This window comes from Zonotrichia leucophrys, chromosome 14 (assembly GCF_028769735.1).
Source record: "Zonotrichia leucophrys gambelii isolate GWCS_2022_RI chromosome 14, RI_Zleu_2.0, whole genome shotgun sequence".
NCBI lineage: Eukaryota > Metazoa > Chordata > Aves > Passeriformes > Passerellidae > Zonotrichia > Zonotrichia leucophrys.
Window position 1 is genome coordinate 1,681,706 of NC_088184.1, and position 14,356 is coordinate 1,696,061.

The following is a 14,356-nucleotide window of genomic DNA, read 5'->3' on the forward strand; positions in this document are numbered from 1 at the left end:
ACCCCCATTTCCCATCCTCACCGTTAATGCCCCCCACACCCCCCTGAACCCCGTTTCCCGCTGCGCTCTCAGGCCCTCTGGAGTGCACCTCTGGTATCCCCGGAACCCCCGGATCCCACAGCTCCCTGACACCCCCGGAACCCCTGGAACTCTCTTTGTCCTCCTGTACCCCCAGTCCCCAGCACAGCTCCAATCCCTCCAGCACCCCTCTTCGTCCCAGCGCACCCCACTCCCAGTGCACCCCACATCCCTCTAGCCCCCACTTCATCCCAGCGCACCCCACTGCCAGTGCACCCAACATCCCTCCCTATCCCTCCAGCCCCCCACTTCATCCCAGTGCATCCCACATCCCTCCCATCCCTCCAGCACCCCTCTTCATCCCAGTGCACCCCACTCCCGGTGCAACCCAGATCCCGCCGGCACCCCCTCCAAGGAGCCCTGGACACCCCAATCCCCATTCATCCCCTCGCACACCTATTCCCACTGCACCCCATGTCCCCCCGGTCCCCACGTCCCCTTGGCACCCCCGAACCCCACATCGCCCCGAACCCCAAAGACTCCGAGCCCGCCATGGCCCCGCGCCCCCAATGCGCCCTATACCGAGGGGGGCGTGGCCTGGGGCTGGGCGGGGTTTCACGCGGGGGCGGGGCCTCGAGGGCCACGGAGATGGGCGGGGCCTGATGGATATCCGGGTCAGGAAAGGAGCGAGGCCTGATGCAGGGGGCGGTCCGAGTAAGGAAAATGGGCGTGGTCTACTGAATGGGGGCGTGGTCTACGGGCGGGGCGTTGCTGGGGAGGCGTGGTCTTACCACAGATAGGTGGGGCTGAACGGGGAGAGGGGCGGAGGGGGCGTGGTCAGTCCACAGGAGGCGGACCCGGGCAGCGTGAGGGGCCGTGTCCCGCCATCGGAAGAGGCGTGGTCTGTCGGGAGAGGGCGGGTCGCAATGGCGGAAGGGGGCGTGGTCTGGCAGCAGGAGCCTATCCCGGTGGCGGAAGGGGGCGTGGCTTGGCGGGAGTTCGGCGGCGGCGGCGGCGGGGCCTGCTCGGCCCGAGCTGCCGGCGCGGGAACCGGCACCGGGTACGGCTTGAGAGCGACACTGGGGCCTCGCACGGAGGGGTCCGGCACCGAGTGGCAGCGGCAGCGGACTCTGTGAGGCGGGACGGGGTTGTGAAGGCGCTCCAGGGGCTCTGAGGGGTGGGAAGGGACCCTGAGGAGGATATAGGGTGGGGGAACCTCTGAGGGAACCCTGAGTGGGCTCTGAGGGGCTGGAGGGGGCCCTGAAGGGGCTCTGGGTCAGGAGCGGGCCCTGCAGAGAGGGAAGTGTGGGGTATGAGGGGTCCGGGGGGCTGTGGGTCAGCAGGAGGGGGATGTGGAGTGTGAGAGGGCTGTGGGTCAGGAGAGGGCCCTGATAGGGTGGGAGTGTGGGATATGGGGGTCTGGAGGTGGCCTCAGGGATAGGACGGGACCCTAAGGGTGCTCTGAGAGTGCGAAGGGGCCCTGAGGGGATGGGAATGTGAGCTGTGAGGGATCAATGGGACCTGGCAGGAGAGGGCAGTGCTGTGGCAGGAGCTCAGCCTGGCTCTGCAGGACACAGCCCGTGGGACCCTGGGATCCCTCCAGGAAGCCTGGAGTAACTGCTGCCTCTCTCTGCTAGAGAAGGAGGATCATCCCCTGTTTCTTGCAGGCTCGGAGCTGACCGTGGCCTCACTTCACCCCACTTTGTGCTGCAGACGCTGCTCACTTCAGCCACAGCTCTGTACTTGACCTAGATTATCAGCAACAGCAAAACATCTCAGGGTGTGGCCGAGGAGGGAAGAAGGAACCCAGAGAAGGTTTTCAGGAACTCCCTGAGAGGAAGCCACAGAGGGGATTGGGGCTGTATCTCCCTCCCACAGGCAGCTCTGTGGCCTCTCACCTCCCTGGCCCATTGATGCAGCCACAAAAAGCCGCGGTTGGAGCCACCAGGGCCCGGCAGGAGCTCAGCCTGTCCCTGGCCAGCTCTGGCTGAGGTGGAGCAGGGTGGCCGTGTGGGTGTGCAGGGGACAGCACCCCGAGGACAGGAGAGGAGAGGGGACAGCACCCCGTGGACAGCCATGGAGAAGATGGCCAGGGTCACCACTGCCCTGGGGGGCAACGCGCTGACTGGCCGCACCATGTTCTGCCACCTGGACGCCCCCGCCAACGCCATCAGCGTGTGCCGGGACGCCGCCCAGGTGGTGGTGGCCGGCCGCAACATCTTCAAGATCTACTCCATCGAGGAGGAGCAGTTTGTGGAGAAGCTGAACCTCCGCGTGGGCCGCAAGCCCTCGCTGAACTTCAGCTGCGCCGACGTGGTGTGGCACCAGATGGACGAGAACCTGCTGGCCACCGCCGCCACCAACGGCGTGGTGGTCACCTGGAACCTGGGCAAGCCGTCCCGCAACAAGCAGGACCAGCTGTTCACGGAGCACAAGCGCACTGTCAACAAGGTGTGCTTCCACCCCACCGAGGTGTACATGCTGCTCAGCGGCTCCCAGGACGGCTACATGAAGTGCTTCGACCTGCGCAAGAAGGACTCTGTCAGCACCTTCTCTGGTACAAACGTGGCTCTTGTTGTCTCATTTCCCTGTGGGGAAGCAGAGTTTGGGAGCTTTGTCCTTTCCTTGCTTTCCTTAGCAGAGGCAGGGGTTGGGGGTTTTGTCATTCCTCTTGCCCAAAGGAGGGTTTGCTCAGAGCAGGGAAAGAAGGAGCTGAGAGGCATTTTGGTGCCTTTTCTTGCCTCTCAGTACTAGCTGGGTCTGTGTGGGAGATGGAAGGCAGTCACAGCCCTCCCTGCTACCTTCTCTCTGCTCTCCCAGTGGGATTTTTAGCTTTGTGGAGCTCTTACCTTGTGTCCCTCCCAGGCCAGTCGGAGAGCGTGCGTGATGTGCAGTTCAGCATCCGGGACTATTTCACCTTTGCCGCCACCTTTGAGAACGGGAACGTGCAGCTGTGGGACATCCGCCGGCCCGACCGCTACGAGAGGATGTTCACAGCCCACAACGGGCCTGTCTTCTGCTGTGACTGGCACCCAGAGGACAGGTGGGTGTGGGGCCTGCCCCTGCCGGCCACCTGGCCTTGCAGGACAAGATAAACCCTGAAAACAGGATTGGGATTTTGTGGGGGAAAGCATGGTCTGGGATAGCCTGTCCCCTTGTGTCAGTGGATGGGATGTTGCTGGAAGGTAGAAGTGTAGAAGTGATTGTTGCTCTGAGCATTTGAGGTGGTGTAAGAGTGTTTGAGGTTTGTTTTTTGATAAATTAGGGGATTTTGATGCACTGGATGTCTTATGGTTGTGTATAGCAGTGTCACAGCAGCCTCTTGCTCCAGTGCTCAGCTTGAGGGAGACACTGCTTGGCTGCTCAGGGACACAGCTCACTTGTGTTCAGTCATGTTTCCCTCCTGCCTTTCCTGGGAGGTTGCTGGGAAGGATCTGGAAGGAGCTGCTACAGTGTGCAGGTCCCTCCTCACTCCCTGCCAGGCAGTGCTGCCACTGCTGCTGATCTTAGAGAGGCACTGAAACACATTCAGAATGGCCTTCTCCTCTCTGCTGTGCCTGGCCAGTGGAAATCTGAGCCAGAGGGAACTGGTCTGACTGGGATGGGCTCTAGAGGCACAGGGCCATAACTGGGGGCAGGAAGGAGGTGCTGCCTGACCTGGTTGCTGCAGAGTGGAGATGCCAGGGGAGCTCATGGGAGGATGGGATTGCAGCCCAGCTGCCTCCTGTGGAGTGGATGTCGTCACACCTGTGGATGTGGTCACACCTGTACTGTGAGCATTTCTGTGCCACAGTGGGAACAGAGAGGTGACCACTTGGCTTGGTTTAGAAAGACAGGAGTCTGCTAAGGAAGGCAGGAGCCTCCCCTGAAATGGAGAATGTGAACCCTCCCCACTCCTCTGAATTGCTATAAATTTTACATTAAGGGGCTCTCAGGCAAAAGTATGGGAGTAGGAAATAACAATTATCTAACAGGGAAGAAAAATAAAAGGATAAAATAAACAATGCAGAACACTAGAACAACACTGACAGAGTCAGAACCCAACCTGACACCCTGTGGGTCAGGGTGTTGGCGGCAGTCCCATTGGAATTGTGGCTCAGCCCTCCTGCAGTGTCAGGGCTGGTTCTGCTGGAGCAGGGGGATCTGTAGAGAAGGATGTGTTCTTCCTCTGAAGATCCAGTGGAAGAAGAGGCAGCTGCTGTTCCTCTGGGGAATCCAGTGGAGAAGCTGTGCTGGTGTCTCAAAAACCTCTGGATTATATCTGGGTAGCAATGCTTGGCTCCTCCCTCTGGGCTCACATCTCCCAATGGGATGCTGCAGTTCTTATCAGCCATGCAGGGACATTCAATAGCCTGCTATTGTGGGCACTCAAAGAGAGAGATAAGGCAAACTGCCCACTTGACGAAAGATAATCTGCCATACAGATGGCAATTAAAAACATCTTGCATTGCAATTTTCAACACCACTGATCATCCTTGTCGCAGGGGCTGGCTGGCCACGGGCGGCCGCGACAAGATGGTGAAGGTGTGGGACATGAACACGACGCGGGCCAAGGAGATCTACTGCGTGCAGACCATCGCCTCGGTGGCGCGCGTGAAGTGGCGCCCCGAGTGCAAGCACCACATCGCCACCTGCTCCATGATGGTGGACCACAACATCTACGTGTGGGACGTGCGCCGCCCCTTCATCCCCTCGGCCATGTTCGAGGAGCACAAGGACGTCACCACGGGCATCGTGTGGCGCCACCTCCACGACCCCTACTTCCTGCTCTCGGGCTCCAAGGACAGCACCCTTTACCAGCACATCTTCAAGGACGCCAGCCAGCCCATCGAGCGGGCCAACCCCGAGGGGCTGTGCTACAGCCTCTACGGAGACCTGGCCTTCGCCGCCAAGGAGAGCCTCATCTCCTCCGACTCCAACCGCAAGCCCTACATCGGCGACCGGCGCCACCCCATCTTCTTCAAGCGCAAGCTGGACCCCACGGAGCAGTTTGAGTACATCTCGTCCTCCAGCGCCCTGAGCGTGTTCGAGACGGACGTGGAGAGCGGCAGCATGGACTGGTTCGTGCACACGGCCAAGCAGTACGCGCTGGCCGGCCGGCCCCTGGCCGAGCTCTGCGACCACAACGCCAAGGTGGCCAAGGGGCTGGAGCGCAACCAGGTGAGCTGTGGGGTAGGGGTAGGTATTGGAATATGAATCCCAATATAACCAGTTAGATGGTGCCTGGGCCAGTTCTGACCCTCGCTGCTGGGCCAAAGGCAGCACTGTGGTGTTTTACCCCAGAGATACCTTGGCTGAGAGTGTAGCGGGGCACAGGCGCAAGTCCAGGCTTGTCAGGTCTCCGTTTACCTCAGGAGAGAGCTTCTGGCGATGGTGAAGAGAAGGAAGGAGTGGATTCTGCTGGAGGGTTATATCCAGATGTTTATTCAATGGGTGCAGAGTTCTGCACCAGGGCAATTCCTCCAACAGAATAGAGGCCGCATGGTCTCATTAACATTTTAAGCTCAGGGCAGGGGAAGGGGAGGGGACAGGTGAGCCACCAACCAGGTGAAGGGGCAGGGTCTCAAGGGACTAGGGACATCTATCACACGACGCCTTGCTGGCATGTTAGCCTGATTGACAGGGCACACTCAGCGAGGGGCGAGGGGGAAGGGAGAAGGTAAAACAGGACATTGCAACACACCACAACAGGTAGGGGTAGGGGTAGGGGTAGGGTGCTGCTGCAGGGGGTGCTGGCCTGGGAAGGTCTCACAGGGAGTTGTTCCACACAGGTGGCTCAGACGTGGACGATGCTGAGGATTATCTACTCCAGCCTCGGCACCGTGTCGTCCACCAACCTCAACCACAGCATGGGGAAGGGCAGCACTGCCCTGCCGCTCATGAACAGGTACAGGAGCTGCAGGGAGTGATGGGATGAGGGGGATAGCTCTGTGAAGGGGGAGTGGGACGGGTCCGTGGCTGGGATGGGGTTATGGAATCACATCATGGAATACCAGAATGCTTTGGGTTGGAAGGGGCCTTAAATCTCATCTCATTCCATCCCTGCCACAGGCAGGGACACCTTCCACTATCAGAGGTTGCTCCAAGCCCCATCCAACCTGCTCTTGGACACTGCCAGGGATCCAGGGACAGCCACAGTTTCTCACCCTGTGCCAGGGCCTGCTCACCCTCACAGGGAACAGTTTCCATATAATAACTAACCTGCCCCAGACACAGGGAGCAAGCAGGGACAGCTCTCCATCAGCCTCAGGCTGTGCTGGTTGGCATGTTGTCATTGTTTGAACAAAGCCATTTCCCATGTTGGTGTGGCCAGCCTGGCCTCAGTCTTTGCAGCCTCAACACTGCTCTCTTATCTCCTTCAACCAAGGTTTGGCCTGTGGTGGGGCGTGGGGCTGGGACCAGCTTTGCAGTTACTGAATTCATGAATCACAGGATCTCTAACGTTGGAAAAGTCCTCTGAGATCATTCCCCCAGCAGCACTGCCAAGGCCACCACTAAACCAAATCCCTAAGTACCACATCTACATGATGTTGAACATCTGCAGGGCTGGAGACTCCACCACTGCCCTGGGCAGCTGTGCCAGTGCCTGACCACCCTTCCCATGAAGGAATTTTCCAAAGATCCAACCTAAACCTCCTCTGGCACATTTTGAGGCCATTTCCCCTTCTCCTGTCCCTGTTCCCTGGGAGCACAGCCCAACTCCCCTAATTCCCCCTTCCTGTCAGGAGCTGTGCAGAGCCACAAGGTCCCCCCTGAGCCTCCTTTGCTCCAGGCTGAGCCCCTTCCCAGCTCCCTCAGCCCCTCCTGGTGCTCCAGCCCCTTCCCCAGCTACACACTCCAGCCCCTCAATGTCTTTCCTGTCATGAGGGCCCCAAAAGTGACCCCAGGATCTGAGGTGAGGCCTCAGCAGTGCCCAGGGCAGTGATGGTGACCAAGGGCTGGGGGTGGAGGAGGTGTCTCATGGCTGGAGCTGGAACTGCTGCTGTGCAGAGGTTTTCTTCTGGAGCCTTTCCAAGGGAGAGCACAGCCCAGCTCTGCCAGCAGCCCGTTGTGGACTGATGAAGCAGGAAAACTTGTTTTTCCTCTTCTCAATGACATAAACGTGTGGGGTGAGGATTCCAAATGAGCTGTCAGACCTTGCAGGACCGGGTTCCCACAGTGAGTGACACATCCTCAAATAACACCAAAGGAAACAAGCAGTGTCCTTGACCAAGCTCTGCCTCCAGCTGGGTGGCTGTGCCTGTCTGAGGCACGGCAGGCAGCAGCCTGGGGAGCTGGGCTCTGCTCCAGCCCCAGCCCTTCCCCTCTCCAGCTCGGTGAAGGCCAGGCATGGTGATGCATAAGGAACAGCCAGGCACGTTGGAGCCAGGCAGCTCCTGCTCACCTGCCTCTGAGGGGAGGGAAATGGAGCCAGGAGCCTGCTCAGCTCTGGAATTCTTCAGGGAGACCTTAGCAGGGCATGTGCAGTGCCACCAGGCTTGGAGGAAGGGCTGTGACCACGGTCACAATGTGTCTTTATTTGTAAGTCACACAGTGGAGACTGGTGGCTTCTGCCCACAAAGGGATATCGCTGTATCTCATGTTTCTCCATTCAAATTGCAACTGGACACCTGTATCCAGGCCGTTTGCTGGCTGAAATGGAAACTTTGTACTCCTCTGACTGTTAAATTTGGCTTTTTCCCCCAGCTTTAACCTGAAAGATATCCCTGCTGGGCTGGGCAGCGAGTCCAGGCTGGACCGCAGCAAAGGAGAGAGCCGCACAGAAAACATCCTCATGGACTCCTCCTCCACCCTGATCAACAACGAGGGTAACACCCCTGGGGGGCCCAGTCCAGTCCCACAGCTCCTCCCCCTCAGCCATAGACAGGGCACAAACTGGGGCATTCATCCTGTGAACTGGGGTGGCTGCACGTGCTGCAGCCCCAGGGTGCTGCAAAAGGGCAGCTTTCCCCCATGACCTGGGGTGACAGTGGTGGGGAACTGAGCTGTGTGGCTCAGGCACAGCCTGGCATGCCTGGCAGGACACTGGGAGGTGGATCCAGTGGTGTGATGAGCTGATTTCTCTTTCCCTGGGCACGCAGACAATGAGGAGACGGAGGGCAGCGACGTCCCTGCGGATTATCTGCTGGGGGATGTGGAGGCAGACGAGGATGACCTGTACATGATGGACCATGAGAACCCACACGGTGAGCACACAGGGGAGGTGTTGTCTGTCCCAGTGCTGTGATGGCACCAACGAGGGGAGAGAATGATGAGGAGGACTCCATGGATATCAGAAGGCTAATTAATTACTTTATTACACTATATCATTCTATACATCTAAAACTGAATCTGCCAAGCACTCAACCCTGCACACACTGCACTGAATCTTGTGACTGTCACCTGACACTCCTGACACACACACACACACCTGGCCCTGATAGACCAAGGAAACAAAACACCACATGTGACAGTGTTCCCAGGGGTCTCGGGATGAGGGAAGAGATGAGGATCTGACTCCATGTTTCAGAAGGCTTGATTTATTATTTTATGAAATATATTACATTAAAACTATGCTAAAAGAATAGAAGAAAGGATTTCATCAGAAGGCCAGCTAAGAATAGAAAAAGAAGGAATGATAACAAAGGCTTGTGGCTTGGACTCTCTGTCTGAGCCAGCTGACTGTGATTGGCCATTAATTAGAAACAACTGCATGAGACCAATCACAGATCTATCTGTTGCATTCCACAGCAGCAGATAATCATTGTTTACATTTTGTTCTTGAGGCCTCTCAGCTTCTTAAGAGGAAAAATCTTAAAAAAATGATTTTTCATAAAAGATGTCTGTGTCTGTGACAACCATGACTTTGGATAAACAATCTCCATATTGCATTCTGCTTTGGCACAAACACAGGCACAGCAAATGATGAGAATTGTTCTTGGGAAGAACTGTGCCTTGCTTTTCTCTGTGAAGAGAAATGCAGGGCTACACAGCTGGGTTTTCTCCTGCTCCTCCCTGCAGCTGAAGAGCAGGAGTACAGCCTTCCCCAGGAAGCCTTCCCCCTGCGCCACGAGATCGTGGACAACCCGTCAGCCTTGGACCACCTGCAGGACAAGGCCGACTCCCCTCACGTCAGCGGCAACGAGGCCGAGACGGTGTCGCTGACCCCCGTGGAGTCCTTCTCGCTCATCTCCATCTCGCACTCGCTCTACGAGAACCGCCTGCCCTCCGACTTCTTCAACCCCATCGTGCGCGACACGCTGCTGTTCTACGCCGAGCAGGGCGACGTGCAGACAGCCGTGTCCGTGCTCATCGTGCTGGGGGAGCGCATCCGCAAGGAGATCGATGAGCAGACGCAGGTACAGCCCCCGGGGCAGGGCCACACCTCACTGGGACCCTCAGCTAGGGATTGAGTCCTGCCTGGGCTTGGGGGACATCCCTTCCCTTCCAGCCCCTGGCAGGGTGAGCAGCTCCAGGGTTCTGGTTCCTGCCCCACCAGGAGTCCTGGCAGGGAGTTGAGGTGGGCTGTTGTCATCGTATTGTGAAAGTTCCACACCTCCTCACAGCACTGACTCCTTCTACTTCACAATACAACCAACAAACTCCAACTCTCTCCTGGACCAGCTAACCCACTCTTTTATAGCACTCTTCCTTACTAGTCACAGCCTGGCCTATCAAGGGCAGGCCTGTTCCTAATCCTTGGTAATTAGTACAGCTGCAACTCCTCAGGGGTGAGATTACCTTCTGCACTATCTCTATTTTCTCACATTGGGTTAAAAGGGGAAATAATCTAGGTGTCAGTTCTTAATTGGATAGTTTAGCTTTAAAAGACCTTGTAACGAAAGATTGTTGGCCATTTTTGCAGTGCTTTTCCAGTGCACTGAGCCTGGTGTGGACAGTGTGCAAAACTCTAGATATGGTAACCATAAACAAGAACCTCCACAATTCCCCCTTTTCTTTTAATTACAAAGGTGGGCTCTGCAGGGCCAGCATGGGGAGGTGCCCTTGCCCTGTTGATGCAGTGAAGGATGCTCTGGGGTACCTGTTGCCAATTCTCTGACTTAGGGGACTGAGGCTGGGCCCTCCCAGGGGCTCCCCTGTTGGGGGAGACCCTCCTGGATCCATCTTGTGTCAGGAGAGAGAGACACACTGGATCTTTTTGGTCTTCAGGTTCTTCTTTCTTGTTTTTTAACTAGAGTTTTGCATGCTGTCCACACCAGGCTCAGAGCACTGGAAAAGCACTGCAGAAATGGCCAGTCTTTCGTTACAAGGTCTTTTAAAGCTAAACTATCCAATTAAGAACTGACACCTGGATTATTTTCCCTTTTTACCCAATAACTGGTCCCACAGAGCCCACAATGCAGATTTTTCCACCCAATTACAAAATGCCACCCATGGAGAAGAAGGAAAAAGAAACATGAAGAAACAACCCAGGATGACACCCTGTGCCCTCCATCTTGCTTCCATCCACAACATTCTAAAAATCCCAAAACTTAATTTTCCCACCTAAGTGATATACCTACACTACTCTCTATAATCTATTTCACACTTTTGTGAATTCTAGTCTATCTTGAAGTCTGGGAAACTTTCTCCATGAATGAGGGTCAAAGTCAGGGCACCCCAGAGCATAGAGAGAAATATTCCTGGTGCCCTGGGTTTCCCCAGTTCCCCAGCATTGCAGAGCTGTTCTCCCACTGCAGGGATCAGAGGGTCACAGAATGCTTTAGGCTGGAAAAGGCCTCTGAGATCGAGTCCAACCATTGCTCCAGCACACCAAGGCCACCTCTGAACCATGTCCCCAAATGCCACCTCAACATCTTTTAGATCTCCCCCAGGGGATGGTGACTCCACCACTGCAATGGGCAGCCTGTGCCAGTGCTTGACCACCCTTTCCATGAAGAAATTCTCCCAATATCCAAACTAAACCTCCTCTAGCACAACTTGAGGCCATTTCCTCTTGTCCTGTCCCTGTTCCCTGGGAGCAGAGCCTGACCCCACCTGGCTCCACCCTCCTGTCAGGGAATTGTAGAGTGAGAAGGCCCCCCCGAGCCTCTTTTTCTGCAGGCTGAGCCCCCCAGGGGAATTTTGCCTTTGGGATGCAGGGCTGGGCTCCTGAGGGGTGTCAGGGTGGCTGTGGAGGCTCAGCTGTGTGTGGCTGTCCCCAGGAGCACTGGTACACGTCCTACATCGACCTGCTGCAGCGCTTCCAGCTCTGGAACATCTCCAACGAGGTGATCAAGCTGAGCACCTGCCGTGCCATCAACTGCCTCAACCAGGCCTCCACCACCCTGCACGTCAACTGCAGCAACTGCAAGCGGCCCATGAGCAACAGGGGCTGGATCTGCGACAGGTGAGGGGCCCAGAGGGGCTCCTGGGGACAGGGGGGCGGGGTGGGTGCCCCTGTTCCCTCTTCTCCCTGCCCACAGCCACCCGAATGTCCCCGTGCAGGTGTCGGCAGTGTGCCAGCATGTGTGCCGTGTGTCACCACGTGGTGAAGGGGCTCTTCGTCTGGTGCCAGGGCTGCAGCCACGGCGGCCACCTGCAGCACATCATGAAGTGGCTGGAGACCAGCTCCCACTGCCCCGCCGGCTGCGGCCACCTCTGCGAGTACACCTGAGCCTGCCAGAGCACACCTGGACCCCCAGAGCTCACCTGAGCCCCGTGCCCGCGGGGTGGGGCAGGGGGGCAGCAGGGCCCTGCCCGGTACCCCTGGCACTGCTCTCCCTGTATTTATTTGTGTAAATAAGGGCTGGGGGGGCACCCCCTGCCCGGCCGTTTTTTACTGGATTAAACAAACCAGCAGTTGATTCGAGCTGTGACTCCTGTCTTTGCTTCGCCTGGATGCAGTGACCCCTGGGATGGGTCCCGGCCCTGCGGTGTCCCCGGTGTCCCCACGCTGTTGTCCCCTTGAGCCGGTGGGTCACGTTAAGCTCGCTTTCCGCTGCCCCTTTAAGTAATGGCCCTTATCAGGACCCGTAGCGAGGCGCCCAGCCAATGACTACGTCCACCGTGTGCTCACGGTGCATGCCGGGAATTGTAGTTCCCGGTGTCTCCGGTGCCGGTCCCCATGGCGGCGGCGGCGCGGCTGCTGCCGCTGCTGCTGCTGCTGCCGCTGGGCTGGGTCCGGCCCGGCGCCTGCACCGACCCTCCGGGCGGCGGCTGGTAAGGGCAAGGGATGCCCCGGGAGCGGTCCCTGTGCCGGTCCTGGTGCCGGTGCCGAGCGGAGTCTCCCGTTGCAGGGTGGCGGGCACGGTACCGGAGGAACCACGCTGCACCGTGGAGCGAGCCGATGCCTCCCTCACCTACTCCCTCTTCCTACAGCGGTATGGGGGACACGGCACGGTCCCGGTGCCGAGACAGGGGTTCGGGGGGCAGTTCCGGTGCACCGGGCTGGATAACGGGGAGCGGCGGGGGGAACTGGGGGGCAGAGCCGGGAGTCCCGGGGGACAACCTGGGGGAAGGTGGTCGGGACGGAGCCCGGTGCCCCGGGGGTGGTTTGGAGCCAGTTCCGGTGTCCCGGGGTGGCTCGGTGCCGGTGCCCGTGCTCCGCCCGTTCGGACCCCGCTGGATGCCGCCCCCAGGTTCGCCTTCTCCCGGCCGGTGATCCTCGGTGGGGTCACGGACAACTCGGTGAGTGCCGCGAGGGGCAGGGGTGGGACGCGCCTCCCGGTGTCCCGGGAGCGGCGGCAGCATCCCGGCTCCCCGCGCTCCGTCCCCAGGCGTTCCGAGCCCTCTGCACCCGGGAGAAGCTGCTGGCGGCCTTCGGGCCCTTCCCGGTGCGGCTCAGCACGGCCAACACCTACTCGTACCGGAAAGGTGAGCGCGGGCCTGCTCCCGTTCATCTCTCCCGTTCCCCCGTTCATCCCTCGTTCCCCCCGTTCATCCCTCTCGTTCCCCGCCCATTCCTTCCGTTTCCCGCTCATCCCTCCCGCTCATGTTTTCATTCTCCCGCTTATCCCTCTCGTTCCCCGCTCATCCCTCCCGTTCCCCGCTCATCCCTCAGTTCCCCGCTCATCCCTCCCGTTCCCGCAGTGGATGTGCCGTTCCAGGAGTACGTGGAGCACCTGCTGAAGCCGCAGGACCCGGCCCGGCTGGGCAGCGGTGGGTAGTGCCCAGGGGTGGGTAGTGCCCATCGGTGGGTAGTGCCCCATGGTGGGTGGCACCGTCCCGTCCCCGCAGCCCCCTCCCCTGGCCGGGCTCAGCTCCCGTGTCCCCCCAGACACCCTGTACTTCTTCGGGGACAACAACTTCACCGAGTGGGGCCCCCTGTTCCAGCACTACGTGCCCCCTCCCTTCCGCATCCCGGGCACCAGCCCCGCCTACAGCTTTGGGATCGCAGGTGGGAGTGGGATGGGATTGGAACGGGATTGGAATGGGGTTGGGGACGGGATTGGGACAGGATTGGGATGGGATTGGGCCAGGACTGGGATGAGACTGGGACAGGATTGGGATGGGGTTGGGATGGGATTGGGGCAGGACTGGGATGAGACTGGGACAGGATTGGGATGGGGTTGGGGATGGGATTGGGACGGGACTGGGACAGGATTGGGATGGGAGTGGGATAGGATTGGCATGGGATTGGGACGGGACTGGGATGGGAGTGGGCCGGGTCTGGGGGCTCTCCCCAGCCCCACCCCTCCGCTCCCACCAGGCTCAGGCTCTGGCGTTCCCTTCCACTGGCACGGCCCTGGTTTCTCCGAGGTGATTTTCGGCAGGAAGGTGAGAGCTGAGCCCTAGGGGAAGGAAGGATTTGGGGAGGGGGCAGAGAAACAAGCCCCTCCCAGGTGTCCCCGAGCCCGAGGGGATGTGGGAAGGGAATTGGGAGGGGAATTGGGAGGGGCTGTGCCCGCGGTGTTTTGCAGCGCTGGTTTCTGTACCCGCCGGATCAAACCCCGCACTTCCACCCCAACGAGACCACGCTGGCCTGGCTCCAGCACACGTACCCCACACTGCCCCCGGCCCTGCGCCCGCTGGAGTGCACCCTGCGCCCTGGGGAGGTGAGGCAGGGCTGAGGGGACCCCGGGCTCCCCAGTCAGAGCCGTGGGACCCCACTGATGTCCCCTGCAGGTGCTGTACTTCCCTGACCGCTGGTGGCACGCCACACTCAACCTGGACACCAGCGTCTTCATCTCCACCTTCCTGGGCTAGGCTGGCAGGGACAAGGACACGTCACCAGCGTGCCAGCCAGGCCAGGAGCTCCAGCTCCTGCCACCCTCAGGGACAGGCCACTGGTATTGGGACCAACTGCCTGAGAAAGTTCTGCTTTTTACTGGTTTTTGCCCTCCCCTTCGGATTAAAGTTGTTCTACTGAAACACTCCCTCAGATGTGTTCCTACATCCCTGGAGCAAACCTGTCCCC

General features: G+C 58.9%; 2 protein-coding genes across 6 annotated transcripts; both read left to right on the top strand.

The window, feature by feature from the left end:
• The first annotated feature begins 973 nt into the window (after positions 1 to 973).
• On the top strand, positions 974 to 11,809 carry WDR24 (WD repeat domain 24). Of its 3 annotated transcripts, none has more exons than XM_064725462.1 (10): positions 974 to 1,078; positions 1,686 to 2,575; positions 2,884 to 3,061; positions 4,503 to 5,178; positions 5,790 to 5,905; positions 7,705 to 7,826; positions 8,100 to 8,204; positions 9,019 to 9,356; positions 11,163 to 11,347; positions 11,446 to 11,809. In XM_064725462.1, the coding sequence occupies exons 2-10, from the start codon at positions 2,095 to 2,097 to the stop codon at positions 11,612 to 11,614; spliced, it is 2,370 nt and encodes a 789-aa protein (XP_064581532.1). In that variant the 5' UTR covers positions 974 to 1,078; positions 1,686 to 2,094; the 3' UTR covers positions 11,615 to 11,809. The 3 variants fall into 3 exon arrangements, with proteins under 3 accessions (XP_064581532.1, XP_064581530.1, XP_064581533.1); XM_064725460.1 differs by having other exon boundaries at positions 1,008 to 1,150; XM_064725463.1 differs by lacking the exon at positions 974 to 1,078 and adding an exon at positions 1,096 to 1,117.
• Positions 11,810 to 12,012: 203 nt separating this feature from the next.
• On the top strand, positions 12,013 to 14,310 carry JMJD8 (jumonji domain containing 8). 3 transcript variants are annotated; one of them, XM_064725494.1, is made up of 9 exons: positions 12,013 to 12,159; positions 12,237 to 12,320; positions 12,579 to 12,627; positions 12,717 to 12,813; positions 13,030 to 13,098; positions 13,217 to 13,336; positions 13,649 to 13,716; positions 13,860 to 13,994; positions 14,065 to 14,310. In XM_064725494.1, exons 1-9 carry the CDS (start codon positions 12,065 to 12,067, stop codon positions 14,143 to 14,145), a joined length of 798 nt encoding a protein of 265 aa, XP_064581564.1. In that variant the 5' UTR covers positions 12,013 to 12,064; the 3' UTR covers positions 14,146 to 14,310. The 3 variants fall into 3 exon arrangements, with proteins under 3 accessions (XP_064581564.1, XP_064581566.1, XP_064581565.1); XM_064725496.1 differs by lacking the exon at positions 13,860 to 13,994; XM_064725495.1 differs by lacking the exon at positions 13,217 to 13,336.
• The last annotated feature ends 46 nt before the right edge of the window (positions 14,311 to 14,356 follow it).